General features: G+C 40.3%; 1 protein-coding gene across 4 annotated transcripts in view; it reads right to left on the minus strand.

Annotated features, from left to right (window-relative positions):
• LOC147267872 (engulfment and cell motility protein 2) overlaps positions 1-17627 on the minus strand; it is a 30630-nt gene that overhangs the window by 6015 nt on the left and 6988 nt on the right. Inside the window, exons 2-16 of one of the 4 annotated variants that reach the window (XM_086198970.1) lie at positions 12616-12685; positions 12209-12306; positions 11562-11602; positions 10644-10716; positions 10503-10553; positions 8177-8346; positions 7974-8073; positions 6689-6834; positions 5777-5855; positions 2646-2681; positions 2262-2312; positions 927-1049; positions 520-639; positions 321-425; positions 131-239 (exon numbers count right to left, since the gene is read on the minus strand). In XM_086198970.1, the coding sequence (XP_086055096.1) occupies positions 131-239; positions 321-425; positions 520-639; positions 927-1049; positions 2262-2312; positions 2646-2681; positions 5777-5855; positions 6689-6834; positions 7974-8073; positions 8177-8346; positions 10503-10553; positions 10644-10716; positions 11562-11602; positions 12209-12286 (1282 nt within the window). In that variant the 5' untranslated portion in view covers positions 12287-12306; positions 12616-12685. Of the gene's footprint in view, positions 1-130; positions 240-320; positions 426-519; positions 640-926; positions 1050-2261; positions 2313-2645; positions 2682-5776; positions 5856-6682; positions 6835-7973; positions 8074-8176; positions 8347-10502; positions 10554-10643; positions 10717-11561; positions 11603-12208; positions 12307-12615; positions 12686-17627 lie in introns of all 4 variants that reach the window. The other 3 variants (XM_086198969.1, XM_086198973.1, XM_086198972.1) reach the window with 3 other exon arrangements.

The raw sequence follows: 17627 nt of genomic DNA on the forward strand, positions 1-17627 counted from the left end.
AAAAACAAACAAAAAAAACCCACATAGTGAGGTACTTTCCTTCACCGCAGTTTCTGAGGAGTTGTACAGCCATTGCTCTCTCTTGTCAGATTGATTATCTGAACCACCTTTTGTCCCTTACACTACTTACGCAACTCTCCAACCTGAAGTATCTCACACAGCATTCGAGTGAGCTCGATGGCACATCGACCAAAGGGGCATTCGTGCTTGTCCTCGCGGCTGCTGTTCTCCAGGACGATCTGTCATGAGTATGGAGACAGGTTAAGGAATGGTGTCACTTCGGTGAGCTGAGACAAGTCAAGCCTGAGGATGACACTGACCCGTATATATGTGTCCTGGTGAACCTTGGCCAGATACAGCATGTTGTCCAGAGCTAGCATCCCCGGAGGAGTCTGAGTGAAGTCCATTGCTGGGTTCACATGGTTCTGCATTCAAAACATGACATTTTAAGTTTTTGAAATAAACAACTTAATGAGCTTTAATTTTTGAGGGGAACTTAATTCTGTAGAGGAAACTCACAGTAAAACCTAGCATCTTGTAATCCTTGGTATACATGGCCTTTCTCTTTTCTGTACCAGTGGGGTCATTTTCTCCATCAAAGGCAATCCTACGCAGCTCAAAAATGATGTCTCTCTGAGCCTGAGACACAGAGAATGTTTGTAGCACATTAGCTAAACCCTACGGAACTCAACCACACATTGAAAGCTGATTATTGATATCATGCAGCTAATGGATATATCAGAGAAAAGACATTTAATTTACCAATCACTGATTTAGAAAACCCACTAAGGGACTGCGTTTCATTTGAGTTACATAACTGTAGTTCAAACAGCATCTGTTGTGTGCAATTAGCAGTGTAAAAACAGCATTATGGTGCATTAAATCAAAACACAGTTGCGTGTGAAAATCATTATTCATAATTTAACCTGATCATTAGGATCCATTTTGGTCATCATTCGTTCCTCCAGAAGGTTGAACGTCAACACCTGCAGCACATACAGCTGATGTGCCATTTCAGCTTTGATTGGTCGATTTCCTCTTATAACATGCTGATAAAGAAGAACCAGAGAACCCTGAATTACAAATGGAGCCATGAGAACACAGTAACGTATTTGATACTGACAGAGCATAAAGCAAAAACTGCCCTGATGCAAAGATGGAAAGAAAGATGAAGTGTCTTCAATGTTTGAAACCTAAAATATTTTTTAGATGATGAGTTTTATTAAAGGAACACATTGACTTTTTAAGAATTACGCTTACTTGTCATCAAAGTCATCTCACAGACAAGAGGAAAGGTACCTCTCTCTACTGTGGGTACATTAGGTGGTTGAACTGCGCACACACTGGCTGACTGCTAGTTAGCTCAGCACAATGAATCGTGAAGGAGAGGAAGTGTTAGCATACCTCTGTCCTGCTGCGCTGCTCAGCTACTAAAACCTGTCGGTCCTCCTCAGCATATACTGGTTCTCATAAATAATCATCAGGAACTTCTTCCTGCCGCCGCATCATACTGATTCGCCAAACAGAAGACGAGCTGACCTTGATCTACGGCAACTACATCCTCAAACACAATCCTAGTCATATGAATACAGGCATCTTTCAGTAGAAAAGTTCAATTGTTGACTTTCCACAGGGGTACGCAACACAGCCCATCCACTACCAATCATTGTGCTAAGCTAAGTAGCAAAAGTTGCCGTGATCCCTCAAGTGGGTGATGATACTGAAACTATGAGTGTCCAACGACTGCCATAAGCAAGTCATAGATTTGTAGGTTTTTGCTTCCATGAGAGCCCACGATGCAACACTGTCGCTGCTCCGGGGTCTTTTCCTTGCTTGAAGAAACACGACTGCAACGTCTTCCTCACTGACATTTGCAGCCAGTTCAGTCAAGCACTTCCAGACAATTCGGTGGCAAAAGGAATCATTTTCAGAGCAGAATTTGTTCCACTTCATGGACTTCATGCCATATCACATTTGCTGGTTCTGCTTCATAGCTCTTCAAGTTAGCAAATCTTTCCACTTACTGAACTGCTGCTATCAGGACTGAAACTTCCAGTACTCAAAAGCAGACATAGTCCCAAAGAGGGTTGGAAAAAAATGCATTCTGAAATATTTCCAATGTCTAAGATCCAGGACCATTTTTTCTGTCTCCTCATTTTAACAACTCAGAGTGAAAGTCTGTAGATTAGAGCAGCGAGAGTGACGTGGTGCTTGAATATCTCACAACACTTTGGTTTCTGTGCTTCAGGCTTCATACTCACGTTGAGGATGATGGATCGAAGGTGTTTCTGGGCAAAAGTACTTGCCATTTCCTGAGGGCACAGAAAAAGATGCATTAATCCAACACAAACCCTGATGATAGGAGAGATGCTTTGAAAACTCACAGCAAAGAAAGAAATATAATTAACTTTTTTGAATCAGCCTACAGTCGAAGAAAACTTTAGATAAATAGTGAAATGCAGCAGTTCAGAAGCTACATTTCAAGGACAGATTCAATCTGTAACTTGATCCAACTTTAGTCAGTCTGTCTGCTGCTGCTTCTGTCTTAATTTGCATGACTAGTGCAGTAGTTCCTTTGCAGGGGAGGTGAGGGACCGTGTGATGGTGGAGAGGATGCAATGAAATGCTGAGGGATGTGTACTCACAGTGAGGTGCAGCTCCATTGGGTTAGTATAATCCTCCTACAGGTTGAAGGACGGGTTGAGGGACGTGGATGTACAGTGATGGAAACAAAAAGTGCACACACGTGGACAATGAGAAAAAAAGGAATACATCACCGGCACAGCATGCAACGAAATAAGAACACGAAACAGCATAAGATCCAAACGGAGACCTCCGAGCCTGACAAGCGTTTGTGACAACCAGGCAGGTTTGTGCTTCTACAAGGAGACGCGCAATAATGTATGCATGTTATCGGTATCGTCAGGAGACGGACATTCAATTCACAAACATTCAATATCACTGGACTCACTGCACTATCCTTTATTCTTTTCTATCCTGTTGTTTATTTTCTGTTCTTATTTATCTATTTCTGCTGCTGTGTGACGGACTGTGTCCAACGAAATTTCATTGTGCAGAAATGTTCAATGACAATAAAGAAACCACTGAAACCTTTTTATCTTAGCCCTGTCTCTTCGTCGCTCGTTATCACCGATGAGGAGAAAACACATATAATTCATTGGTTTTTTTTGCAAATGTTATGAAAATGTTGTTTTCTTTTTAAAACTGAGAGTTTTTACATGTGCTTTCCAGTATGTACAGAATGTGCAATCATTATAAATGATCAGCCAAAATCTGTTGTACAATATCAGCAACAACAACAAAAATCCGGTAACATTCATCTCTATCTTCTGTAGCTGGCATTCAGATGATAACACAAAGTAAGGAGTTGTTAGGAACGGTGGACGGAAAAAGAACGCTGCCTTGGCTCAACCTAGTAGTAAAAACTTCAGGTGATGAAGGAAGTGTTTGCCGCCATCAGGACATCCGACAGCAGGATTGGGAAATTCTGGCAGAGCTGAAAATAATAAAGGCTCTTTAATTTACAGCACTGGGGACGTTTTACCTTGTGTTTTCTCAGTAGCTCAGTGTACTCCATTTTGAAAAAGATTTCTTTACTTTTTTAACTACGCTGGAGAGCAGAACTGCAGCTAAATTAACAATTGATTCATCTTCCGATTTTTTTTTTAAACGATGAGTTGTTTCATCTGTAAAATGTCCAAAAATCAGAAAAAATTCTCATAACAATCTCCCAAAGTCCAAAGTGATGTGGTCAAACAGCTCCTTCCTTCACCCAAAAGTTCAAAAACTCTTCATTTTTGTGCCATAAATGATCAAAAGTCTGGAACCAGCAAATGTTTGACATTTTAGCTTGAAAAAAGACCGAAAGGATTAATTGATCATCTAAACAGTACGCAGTTTTTTTTTTATTTTATTGGGTGAATCATTGGAGCTTTACTGGAGGGGAACATCACTAGAGTGTAACTGATGTGTTCATCGTGTACTCCTGATGATAATGGAGGATTAAAACAGGATCACATATAATTTCCTCCTCTCTTTCCATCGTTCCTCCTTTCATTGAAATATCCTGTTCAACAATGAAAAACACTTGATTGTGTTACTGCCTGAAGTGCTGCATGATTGATTTAATATTGCCAATTCATATTCAATCCCGTCTCTTTAATTGAAACAATAAAAACAGCCAGTGTGAAGAACAATGTGCATCAATCTAAATTTTATAGAGGAACTTCACACTAATGTTCTTTATGAGCTGTAAACTGTTAATGAGTTCATCAGTGCCAATCACATGATCCACTTCTCCTCCCTCTAACTGACTCAGCTCGCCCTCCGGTGGTCAACAGCGGCACCTGCTGACGTGAGTATGATGGCATGAAGTAGTTTTAAATGGCTGTTAAAACTTTTGCACTCATCAACTATGATAATTAATCAGATTCTACCTTCTGTTGTTCAATTTTTCAACATCAGCAATTTACATTTTCATGGATCAGGTTAGGAAGAATTGAGTTTTCTGTTAACTCAAAAGTAATTAAGGAGAAAACTTAGTTTGAAGGACAGGAAGGTGTGTGTGTGTGTGTGTGTGTGTGTGTGTGTGTGTGTGTGTGTGTGTGTGTGTGTGTGTGTGCGCAGCCTCTGGACCCTCAGGCTTGAGGCTTTCACATTGGATTTTATCATTCCTCCTCTAGAGGAGAATGGTGCTGCTATCTGTCTCCCCAAGGCCACTGAAGATAGTGACCATAGCAGTTAGAGTGACTGACATGGTCATGAACTAACATCTCTGCAACATGCATATGTGTGTGTGTGTGTGTGTGTGTGTGTGTGTGTGTGTGTGTGTGTGTGTGTGTGTATGTGTGTGTGTGAGGGAGAGAGAGAGAGAGAGAGAGAGACAGAGTGAGCAAGACAGAGAGAGAGTGAGCAAGACACAGAGAGAGAGAGCGAGAGAGAGAGAGCGGATGACACTGCAGCATGCTGGTGGAGAGTGAGACATTATGAACAGTTTCATACTGGACAAAAATTCAAATGAGCACTCACTCTTTTAGTTTTGCCATTTGTTTGCATCACCAAGATGTTTCAAATGCTGCATTCATCTCTCAGTGAAAATATCAATTAACAATTTCAGTTGCAATACTACATTATATTCATACATGTTATTTTAAAGGGTATTTCTTATTTATGCGAGCTGATAGGGTATGATATCCACATAAACACAATAAAAACAGACTTCAGCCACATCAGCGGATTCATTGATTTACTCTCCAGTCACATCAACAAGTGCCTTTCATTCCCATCCTTGACTTTGACACAAGAGAACATTTCACATTAAATTTGGCCCAAAAAGAAATCCTTCATGACTGCTTTCTGAGAACTGCTGCATCCAATTCAAGCTCTGTCTCTTTGACAAACAGCCGTCCTTCAGACAGTACTGGATATCAGCTCGGACTCTCTCAACTCTTCTGAAATAACTGAAGCATAACAAATGTGCAAACTTCAAAGGGAAGCGAGTACTATTTTGAGTGAGTGCGTCATTACAGCGATGACTGTCAGACGGAATCTGCAACATGACAGCTGGCAGACAGACTTAGCAGATTAGCTTTAATAACTAACCTACAGCTGCAAAAAAAATTAGCAGCCACAGCAAAGTATTTATTCTACTATTATCTGTAAATCTCTTCTTTAGGGGTTAGTAGAGGTGTGATTAGTATTCTAGATGCTTCTTTCTATGATGTCAATTTTCTCAACTTGAGCGGTGGCCACTGACCTGCCGTCTGTCCTCAGGAGCCTTCAGGAAAAGAGCATTGATGAGGGCGATAGCGTAGGTCTGGATCTCCTGGTTTGACCTGAAGGAATATCAATTGACATAACTACCAGTTAGAAGCATTGTGCTCTTAAACCTAAACTACACACTAAAACTAGGCTATTCAAATTCATCTGACAATTTATTATTTTTTCTTGTACCTACTTACACCTAGGATGTTTTTTGTTTTTTTTTTAGGTATCGTTTTCTCACTAACAGTTTTACTTAAAGGTACAGTGTGTAGTTTTTAGGATAGATTATTGACAGAAATGGATGGCTTCATTTTCATCCAAAAAAAACAATGAATGACATTTTGTTTTCTTATGAAGAACCCATAACATTTTGGGGTGGATCCAAATCACAGGGTAGATACACAAATCCTTTTTGGTTTCATCCATCTATCTTCACCCCAAGTCCTCTCTTGATGTCTCTGGACTGTGGGAGGAAGCCAGAGTACCCGGAGAGAACCCACACAGGAACAGGAGAACATGCAGACTCCACACAGAAAGATCCTGTGATGGAGCTGGGACTTGAACCCGGAACCTTCTAGCTGTGAGGTGACAGTGCTAAGCACTGCACCGCCGTGCTGCCTTCTCAAGTGCATCGGCCAGTATAATCCATGTCTTCTTCTAGTTGATAGATATATGTGGCTAGCTCTGCATACAGAAGTAATGGTAGGTGTGAAATAGAATCTTCGGGAGCTCAACACATCCATGCTCATTTTGGTCTTCCATTGCAATTTATTGACAAATAAATCCATAAAAACATTAATGACAGCAATTTTCCAAAATTACCCCATACTACTACAGTCACTTCTCTGCCCCCCAAAGTCAGAGTGCAGGATGCCCCTGTGCGTGTGTGTGTGCTCACACTTGCAGGTGCCCGATGAGCTGTCCCACGGTGATTTCCTGGGCCACTCGGTGGTAGAGGTTGTGGCTGTTGAGGACCATACTCTCCAAGATGGCCAGAGATCGCTGAAGGATGGACACATCCACCATGGGCTGGTTCACATAGCCTGCAATCTGTGTAAAGATGGAGGAGAGGCCACACTGACAACAGATACAACCCTGCCTCTTCAGACATGTCAACCTTTCCAAAAACAGACTTGCTTTTCAGATTCATTCAAGTGCACATGAAAGCATTACTGTCTGTTACTTCGTATACAGAATACATAGGAAAGTTCCAAGTTTTTACACTTAACAGGATTTTAGTTGGCATGAAGCATCATTGCTAGGAAATGAAACGAACACTCCCCCTCCCACAGGAAGTACAATAACATGCGTACAAACTGCAGTAACTAGAATACATATATATATATATATATATATATATATATATATATATATATCATACCATTTTCCTGAAAAGGGAACCAATTAGTTGTTAAATTTAAGACATCTGAGAAACATCAAAGACTCTTAACATTACAACATAAGGTTAATCTTTCAAGTCAATCTCATTAAAGATGCTCTAACATCTTCCACCTTCTGAGAGATGAAACTGCCTTCATTAAAAATGTATAAAGGACCCAATAAATAAATTAATATGCAATTAAATGCAACAAAATAAATATTAATAATACATAAATGTGAGCATTAATTCATTTATGAAATGTTACATAAATTGATATTCCTGTTTTACTCTGCTTCCGTGCTTAATTCTTCCACCCATTGTCATTTAGAGAACTACAACAGTGTGGTGGCGATGACTAGCAACATGTTATTTCAATTCGACAGAATGTCTCCACCTAATATGTCAGTTACACCCTTTATATCAAACAGGTTAGGACTAAATGACATGCATGGTAACTAAATATAACAAATACCAAGACATAATGAGGCTTCTACCAAAACAAACTGTGTTTATACAGTGTCTTAATACAGGCTCAAATAATCAATGGAATCAGTCACTGAATGCTTGATTAATAAAGTAATCAATAGCTGCAGCCCTGCTGGTCAAATACACTCTGAAGCAGCTCCAGATTATGTGTGCTAATGGAGTTGCTAGGCAACTGCAGCCACTCATTTCCAACATGTGGGAGGAAAGGAAGGTCAAGTAAAGTAAGATAAAAGTGTTCGAAGAAACTTTAAATTCTCTAGAATTTCAAATCCAGGGAACTCTAATGGGTCTGACAATGATTTGGGTTTTTTTGACGAGGTACCTGTTTGATGAAGGAGAGCGAGATAAGATCCCAGGAGACGATGCCATGATCCATCAGCTCCAGGAAAGCAGTGAGGGTGAAGGCTAGCATCTCCCCAAAGCTAAAAGAAGTACTCAACAATCAGAGAATTTATCAAACACAGAAAGCTCTGCACTCTCAACGTGCAAACAAGCATCACTGTCATAAGAGCAAAAAAGGCTCACTGGGTTCCGCTCTCGACCAGGCGGGCCAGCGTCCCGATCCCCTCCATATTGATGAACTCTGTGGCAAAGGTTGGGTCTGCTGATAGCTTGGCCAGCTCCTTTAGTGCCTCCAGGCGGGCGTCAATACCGTGGGACTGGATTCTCTCCAGGAGCTGACGAGCAGCACGAGCCTGTCAGCCAGGAAAAAAATCATATCGATGGACTGCACTCAGATTGATGCGCACAAACACAGCAGAATTACTACAAAATAGTCAAGGAATTCTTGCTTAACTCCATATAAAAATAGTGGGGACAGGTTTGTTGTGTCTTTATAAAGTATGTTGGTTGCACGTATCTGCAGACTGAGTGATAACAAGTAGGCTTTATTCCTGAGTATTAAGACGCAGGGTGTAAAAAATCCTTCTGATGTATAATTAGAAGCAAGCAAGTTCTTATAACTTTTACATGATAAGAATATAATTTCCGAATAATTCCTGAGGTCTGAAAGTCTGCAAGCAGATTTATTAGATGATCTCATCTACTTTATTTGGAAATTGTTGGGAATCCACGTCTTAGCAATCCCCCCACAACATTTACATGCACCTACATTAAAGAGAGTAATTTCAATAAGTACCGGTTTGTTTGTGCGGAAGATGATGCAATCACTTCAGTTCACGTTTCTTTTTTCCATGAACTTAAATTTGTTTTCATTTGCAACCGCATTGTCCAACTGCTCGCGATTCATTCCTCTATAGCAGTGTTGAAACATTCCTTTATCTAAATATGTGACAGACTTGGACCAAAATGGTAACATATGGGACTATTTCTTGAGAGTGTGTAAGTTAAATATTTGTGCTGGTGCATGATGGTGATTTGTTTTGGTCTCCTTCCACCACGTTTACTGCTTTAGTCATAGTGTTTTAGAGAACTAGTTTTTTTCCTTCACTGGCTCAGTCGGTTTCTCCTTAAATGCACTCTCCCTGCATGCGCTTTTATCATCACACATACGCACAGTGCACTGATGATGAAACAAGCGAAACAATCCATTTGGCAGTTAAGTTACTGCGTTTTGAAGATAAGGCGATCTATAGTGGATTATTTAAAAACAAAAAGATGAGAGAGGAGGAGGATGGCGGTGGAGGGGGAGGGCCAAAGATACTTCCTAACTGGAACACAAGTGATGATGAGAGTGCAGGCTGCAGGTGCCGCAGAGAGCCAGGGAAGAAGAAAAAAGTCAACAACAGCGGCTAATGCTGCACCCATGGTTGCACTATGTGGGTAATGTTATGTTAAGTGTTGCAAGAAATGTGGTCCATCCACTGCAGGCACAGATTGTTCTGTATAAGTTCGTTTAAAAGAGAAGTAACCGACTGTGCTTCAATGAAAAGAGTAATTTCATGCTGTTGTTCTCTGTAATTGCACATTGTTATCCTTAGCTTTAATACAATAACAGTGTTGTAATGATTGTACTGTATATGACAACGGGCTGTTTCTAATTTGGGCCCTTACAGCTCACGCCTTCTTACATTACTTGTACATGTGATATAGTTTTGGTTCTGGATTTCTCTATAAGATCATTATTTTGTCAGTTGGTCCCGTAGACAGTGAACTACAGCTCAGCTAATATTGCTGTTTCCCTTAACTTCAGAGGACACCAGATACATGTCCCGTGTTATTAGTGTCAGACTCACAGAAAGTAGAACAATCTCCCCATCTAGTACGCACACGTATCCTAAACCACATCACAAACATTCCAGCTGTTCTACATGACGTTCTTTGACAACTTCTTTCACCTGCATTCACTGAGCTCATCATTCAGTCAGCAACTGTTTGTGGCAGACATACAATGGTCACATTAAATAATAATAGTAGTGATGTTAAGTCTTTAGCACCTGTACATCTTTGGTCATTGGCTAGTAAGACCGCTGCTCCATAAAAAAAGGGTGCAACAAAATCATGACTCTCACTGCGGCTAAATTAGTTAGTGAGCCCTGTAATAGCGAAAATACCGAAGGCGAAAACAACCTCAATAAGACCAGCAGTGTAGCTGCGTTACATTTGGTAGCACTTCTGATAGTTTGGTGGCGGAGGCGTGAGCAGCACTGTCGCTGGAAAGAGTTAGTCACCATCATTATTGCTGACTGGTTTAGAAACCGTACCCATCAATCAGCTCATCTCACGACAAATGATCGGCCTATGGAGTCAAGCTTGTTGGTAAAAAGAAAATGGGTAAGTTTTGTGTTTAATTGGCTGAAACAAGAGGCACAAAAAATGTGATGATTGTTTTAAGGAAATAAAATTCCACAACATTCTAATTGAAATAACTACAACTGAAAGTGTGACTTACAGGAGAGATGGCTAATCGAAGGATAGTCCCGTTCTTTATTTCACCACGCCCCTAAGAGATAATGAAGGAATGCTGCCTCAAGTTTAGGGAGTATTTACAATGTTTTGGTCAGGAGGTGAGGGAGGAAACAGCAAAGCTCACCTGCTCAGTGATGTAGAGCTGAGGACCATCAGCGTAACGCAGCGCAAACTGCTCTGAGCCTGACAAAGACCAGCTGAGGATACGGAGATAATAGAATTCATTACAAAGATACAAACTGTACAGAAACAGGAGAACATGAGCTAAACTTTGAATGCAGCAAACTCTAGTATGCATGAACGAAAGGTTGCTGAGAGTCAGATCGCTCCATCTAGCAGCTGAGTGGGAAACTGAGGGAGTGTGGAGGAGAATAATTCAGTAGGTGTTAAAAGTAAAGTAAATTTTCTGTTTCAAACAGCAAAAGGAAAGCAGTAGGCAGACACAGCCGAGAGGCGGTTGGGTGAGCTAGTCATCACTAAAGTAGAGAGCAAAATGCAAAATAAAAAAAAAGTTAAAGCTGAGGCCAAAAATCACAATTTAACTGGAAGAAATAACAAAAGAGAAAGTTGAAACAAGCCTCAACAGTCAGATATTATCAGTGAGTGTGAACCACCAGAACTGAACATCACAGGCTTAGAGCTCTTATGTTGGTGGAGCCTTGCATCAGTCCTTCCAAAACACAACCCCTGCATAGAAAAACAGTCTACTTTCTCTTTAATACAGAGGCAAAACATAAACACAACAATTTTCCTTCAGTACGTTGTTTCTCCTGGGCTGACAGGAAGCACAGCTGGCAGTCGGCTCATTAGGATGGATGGTCGACAGTATCAGATGAAAAATTGAAGAGGACGACAAATACAGACCCACTTCAGTGTCATTTAAGTGTCTTTCTGCCTCTTCTTTACAGATGTATGGGATAAATGGACTGGATGGGCTCAATTCTACTTTTTCTACGTCCGATAGAATATGACGTCATTCAGTACTTACAGACAAGACAAATAATATTGAAAAAATATTCAAATATTCAATAGTTATGCTTACCCATCACATACTTCCCGAATTATTGAGGTCAAAGGTCTTTTCTGCAATCAGAAAGTACAGACAGGGAAAATTACAACGGTAAATGGATGAAATGAAACACAGATTATCACCATCCTGACGGCCGTGTGTTACTTTAATTTGACAATGATGTCAGTCTCTGGCAGGAGTTCATACTTATACTACAGAGCTGAGCCAAATTGCATTTCTTCTATCTTTTACTCATTATTTGTCATGACAATCTTCGCAGGTTCCTCAGAAAAGAAAAAACGTTTAGCACCAGATATTAACCCCGAGGCAACGCTTGAATGCATTTCCATTAAAGACATGATGTGACATTCATGTCATTTTAGGTGCTGCTCATTGATATTTTTTAAATATTCAATGAAGGGCGTTAATTCATTTTATATACACGCCAGAGGTCTAAGCTTTATTATAGTCTCTATTTAACGTTTCTATCTGACACAGAGGCTGAGAAATAAAAGTTTTATTGGATTTTTTGTTTGTTTGTTTGTTTTAGAACTCCCTCGTGTTTTATCAGATAAAATGCGGTAGACGTTTAGGTCTGAATGGATTAAAACAATGATCGAAAGATTTAAACTACTAGGCTAAGTAATACTTCTTGAGTCATGTTTTATGAAACCACAGACCTGGTCCATCTCTATCAGCTGAGCATTTGCGCCAGGCCATTCGATAGCCACCTTCACAATGTCAGCGGGGGGTGGCATGGTGGTCTTTGTGCAGCACCCTACAGCAGAGGAAACATCAATATTGGTTGAAAAGATACGATAAAACTCTACGATTGTCTTTTGCTGGACTTTCAACCTCATTGGCAGTGGAAATAAATTCCACTCACACTGTAAAATGGGATGCAACAGAACCAGTGATAAAATTACAGCCAATGATAAAATGTCTTTAATAATCAACCACTTCATTATGTAAGATAACCATTGTTCTTTCTTTAATTACCTTTCGAAGGATGTCAAAACCTGAAACCTGAGCCAAAACAATTATCAGTTTGATCATTTACTAATATGAACAAGACATTATACATCACCTAATGGAGAAGCGTTGATGAGGTCACTCTCTTTCGAGGCTCCACTGTGTTAACCACTGAGTCAGCTACCCTGGGAACACACAAACCCACACGCACACACACACAACGGTCACGGCCAAGCAAAGCCTATTTTCCTCCAAAAGCTCAATTTTTCCCATCACAGCATTTTCTCTCCTCTGAACTGAATCTGTCAGTGAGCAGATCAATAAGCATGGCTGTTTCACCAAACCGCCCACACACACACACGCACACACACACACAGCTGAGGCTTGTTCTGGTAGGTTTTATTGGCTGCCTGCACAATATTGTCAAAACATTTACTGAAAATATTTACCCCCCGTTTGCTTTACATTTCTACAAACTTGTGCAATAAGTTATCGCTGATTTTTTTTTTTTTTTTGCTTTTGTGCCAATCAAACTAAGATTTTTTTATTAAAGACATCATCAATCAGTTCAAACTTTTGATGCCGCTCATTTACAGAACAATAACCTCATATCCTTACATACGGTACCTTTCTGTGATATAGAATCATACGCGCTGATAGAAGACGGGCCATATTAGCTAGTCCGTACCAAAGTGGTGGACTTGCATAATAATCCATGAAGCCATTGTGCCAAATTCAAGACTAAGTACAAGTTTAGTAGTGCAGGAAAAACATCCTGATGATAACCACTGTTTGTTATCACCATACAAACAAATGCACGGTCCACAGTGGTGATTCACAGCTCAGCTCTGACTTGCATGCACTTTGTTGCAAATATGACTTCCTGCATCCGCTAGGACACACTGTAGAACACACACCCACAGTACACAGTATAATTCTGATGTAGCGGATATTATATTTCGTTATATTAACTTAGTCCTGTAATCATTAGGTAGCGCTATGATTATGAGTCAAATTCAATTTTTAGATGTCAGAGGACACCAATCAAACAAGATGTTTGGAAAAGATGGAGTCCAGCTATGATAGTGGCCAAGTATCAACATTGTCCACCGGAAGTAGTGTAACCTCTCACCATGCTATTTCTGACCAAATCTGAGATAAATATGGTCGACTCCCTAGAGTCAAAGCGTGAAGAAATAAGCAAACAAACATAATAGCCTGCTGACCCCAGATGGCACTATGGTTAATCTGTTCCAAACCTCAGTGGGCTCTTCCCTGTACCAATCTATACCCTTCCAGTAAGTTTAAAGAAAACCAGCCTCAACTGGCCTTTTGCTGACCTGTTGACAGACATCAAATGCCAATGAGGATACAACCTCTTTCAGGGAAACAATAAAACGAAACATTATCAATGGTCATTATCAAAGGCAAAGTCGATGTGAAGCAGCAGTTGGCTATTAAGTCTGGCCATGGGCTTTTCTTTTTTTTTTTCTTTTAACCATCAGATAGCGGACCACAACATCAGATTATCAAAATCAGCCTAATCAAAGATAAAACACTGTTGAGTGTGTCTTGTCCTAACAGCAGAGGTCACTGCTCCAATCTATTGTTGTTGCACAGGATAACCAGGAAAAACAGCCTCGGTTGTTTCCAGTGTCTGGTTTTGAGCTGCATTACAAAGGTAGAGATGATGAGGCTGGTGTCATTATCAACCAGCATTCCTGATAAACCACCTTAGAAGACAAACACGTGTGGGAGATGACAGGAATGGAATCTTGTGAAGTGCTATCAACACACTGTTTTATTAGTCATTCCCTTATAAGAAACGATAGATGTGTATCATTTACATTTGAGAATAACTGAATACTTCTGTGACACATAACGGAGGCTAATTCCAATCATCATTTAAAAGACTTCACTGCAAAAAGTACCACGCGAGGCATCACTGAGCCTCTACTCCATGCACAGTGTAGTACTTTTTCTGTTTGTATATTTGTATGTATATAGATAAAGATACACAGATAGACAAGACAGACAGATAGATGTGTGTGTGTGTGTGTGTGTGTGTGTTAAATATTGATGTAAATTGCAGTCCATGGAGGAAAGGTACATTTAAAAGCAAAACAATTTATCTAGTGCCTGATGGTTTCCATGGCAACCATCCTGGTGATTTATAGGAGCAAGTGGATCAGTCATCAGTTACCATTTCAACCTGCGCTTCAGAGGCCTGTTAGACTTTTGAGGTGCTTCTAGAGCTTTGGTGAGAGACTCTTGCTTAGTGACCCTTGGTTTTGGTGGCAAACCCTTGCTTGGAGACCCTTGGTTGAACAGCTTTGGTCGAGAGCTTCTGAGAGCTTGGAGGAGGTAAGATGAACCTCCGTTTTATCTGATTGACTGAGCAGACCACGCTACGCTAAAAAGGCTGAAAATGCTTTGTGATGGATGAAGGACAAACAAAAGCATTTACTTTATTTTGTTAAAATTGCTTTTGTTAACAATAACATTTAAATCACAGCGTTGGAAGAAAGGCTTTTTTAACATTAAATCTTCAACTTAAGTCGCCGAGCTAATTAGCCTGGCATTCGCATCTTGACTCAAACTTTCAGTCTGAAAATGCTTTTTGCTGTGTAAAGAAGAAAAAAATATTTTACTGCATGATGTTGATGCCGACTGATTCGGCAACTGTTAAAAATTTAGAAATTTAGATATCAGTATGAAAGTATTTAGATGGCAGCTGGGCCGTTTTCATTTTTATCTCAAAATTAATTAGCCTAGCATTACTATCTTCAAAAAATTTCAGTTTGAAAAATGCTCTAAGGCTGGGACAGAAGAAATATTTCATTTAAAAATGCTTTTTAACAATAGTTAATATTTAGATGGCACTACTGACAGTAAAGCTGTTTTCATGTTAACTTCTAGACTAAAGCAGTTAAGCTAATTCACCTAGCATTGGCATCATGATTCATTCAGTTTGAAAAATGCTTTTTGTGAGGTGAAGACGACAAATTCAGTCTCTTGAACTTGTATTTCAGTGTGAAAAATGCTTTGTGCCATGTGTAGTCAATATTTAGCTTGTACTGTGAGTAGAAATACCACACTTTACAGTCAAACTGTTTTCATGCTTGAGTATAGGTTTAATAGGCTGAGCTAATTACCCAGGCATCCTTGAAAATAATGACTTCTGCTGTTGTTCATTATAATCTAATTTAAGAATTAGATTTTCTATTTCAATAGGCCATAGATAATCACTTTTTTAAGTAGAAAATGCAGTTTTATGCTATACTCATCCTTATTTTAGGTCATCATTTTTGTCGTCTATGTGCTTAATGAACTGTGAAACTAGTCTTTCCTGTGGGCTTAGGCTCACACCAAGTAATAGATTTGCTGTTCTTGTAGTTTGCATTTTCTGTACAAAAGTAGATCTGAGTAATTAACTATAGACGTGTGTGTACATACATATATATGTGTGTGTGTATATATACATACAGTATATATGTAGATAGATAGATAGATAGATAGATAGATAGATAGATAGATAGATAGATAGATAGATAGATGTGTGTGTGGGGGTAAGCAGGTGAGTAAATACTATACAATGTATAAGACAAAAATAATACAATGGAGTGGTGGCGACTGGTGGAGGAGCATGAGGAGGAAGAGAGGAGGAGGAGGAAGGAAAGATGCAAGTGAATCCAAGATAAATGGCTAAAGGAGGAGGAGGAGAGACTGGAGCAGGAGAGAAGGGAAAAGGTGAGAAAGGCAAAGCTGGAGGTTGACAGGAAGAAGTGGTTAAGACAGGTAGACACACACAGGAACTCACAGGAGATGAATACCAAATGGAGAATGTGTGTGGGGGGGGGAGACGAGGGATGGCTTGCTGAAAGAGAAATGTTAGATGGCTCTCCAAAGATAGGTGAAAGAGGGGTGAGCGGTGGGAGAGACGGTAAGGGTGGCGGGGAGACAGGAAGCAGGTTGCAGAGACAGTTGAAGGGCAAAGAAAGACAGTTAGGGGATGGAGGACAAAGACCGAGACACAGTAAGAGTGGTGAAGGAGACAGTGAGGTGGGGGACAGCAGGAGGAGGAACGGTCTCTTTTTACTAAATGAGGTTTTCTTTCCTGCATCACAACAGCATTTAGAAGTAAAACATTAATTAGAACTTATTCAGACCTGCAGTCTTTGCAGGATTCATCCCTTTTCAATGAGCAAAGCCACCAGTCTCACTCTGTGCAGGAGTGGTCCTGTTGCACTTTTTGCAATGAAGACAGACATTCAGCTTTCCCCACCCATTTCTTCCTCAACTGTTTTCTTAGATTAATGTTTGTCACTCTGGTCACTACTGTGTTTTTTTTTGTGTAAACTGCGCATCACAAAAAGAAGCAGCATAAAATGCTAGCCCTAGTCTTGACAGCCCACCTAGTTTACGACAGTCAACTGGAGTAACAAGGACTTTTCTCTCTCCTTTTCTGCCCCTGGTCCCCTGGTAATACTGGTCCAGCGTGAACAGGGCTCAGAACCACACTGATAATACTGATGCCATAACATGAAATTGTCTAACAACCAAAGGATCGCTGGTTCGATTCTCACTTCCCACGGTGACCATGTTGAAGTGTCCTTGAGCAAGATACTGTACCCCTCATTGTACCTGATGGCCCTGCGACTGGCGACCCGTCCAGGGTGAACCCCGCCTCTCGCCCAATGTCAGCTTGGATAGGCTCCAGTGCCCCACGACCCTTAACAGATATGCAGTATAGAAAATGGATGGATGGATGGACTTTCACATTGTTAATAATGCAGGGGTTTTTGTGTTTGTTTGTCTTTGTCTTGCTTTTTATGCAAATAAAAAGATACATTTCTTACACTTGTAACGTTATAATTGGAGTATTTACCTGTGAGTTTAGATATAGAATTGTGCTCAGATCATTCAGAAAAACATTGAAATTTCTTGCTGTGCATCCTGTTGATCAGCTCATCCCCTCTGTCCATCGCTTCTATTTATAGTTGCCGTCATGCTTTGGATGATGTTTGGTGTTTGAGTGGGTGGGAGGGGTCAGCTGATGGGCAAGAGACATTGGCTCTTAATGTGTGCTTATATGTCAGTTAATATGTGTTTTATCAGTCAAAATAG

The sequence above is a fragment of the Aulostomus chinensis genome, chromosome 3 (assembly GCF_037954235.1).
Source record: "Aulostomus chinensis isolate RoL2024-O1b breed Wild chromosome 3, RoL_Achi_v1.0, whole genome shotgun sequence".
Classification (NCBI taxonomy): domain Eukaryota; kingdom Metazoa; phylum Chordata; class Actinopteri; order Syngnathiformes; family Aulostomidae; genus Aulostomus; species Aulostomus chinensis.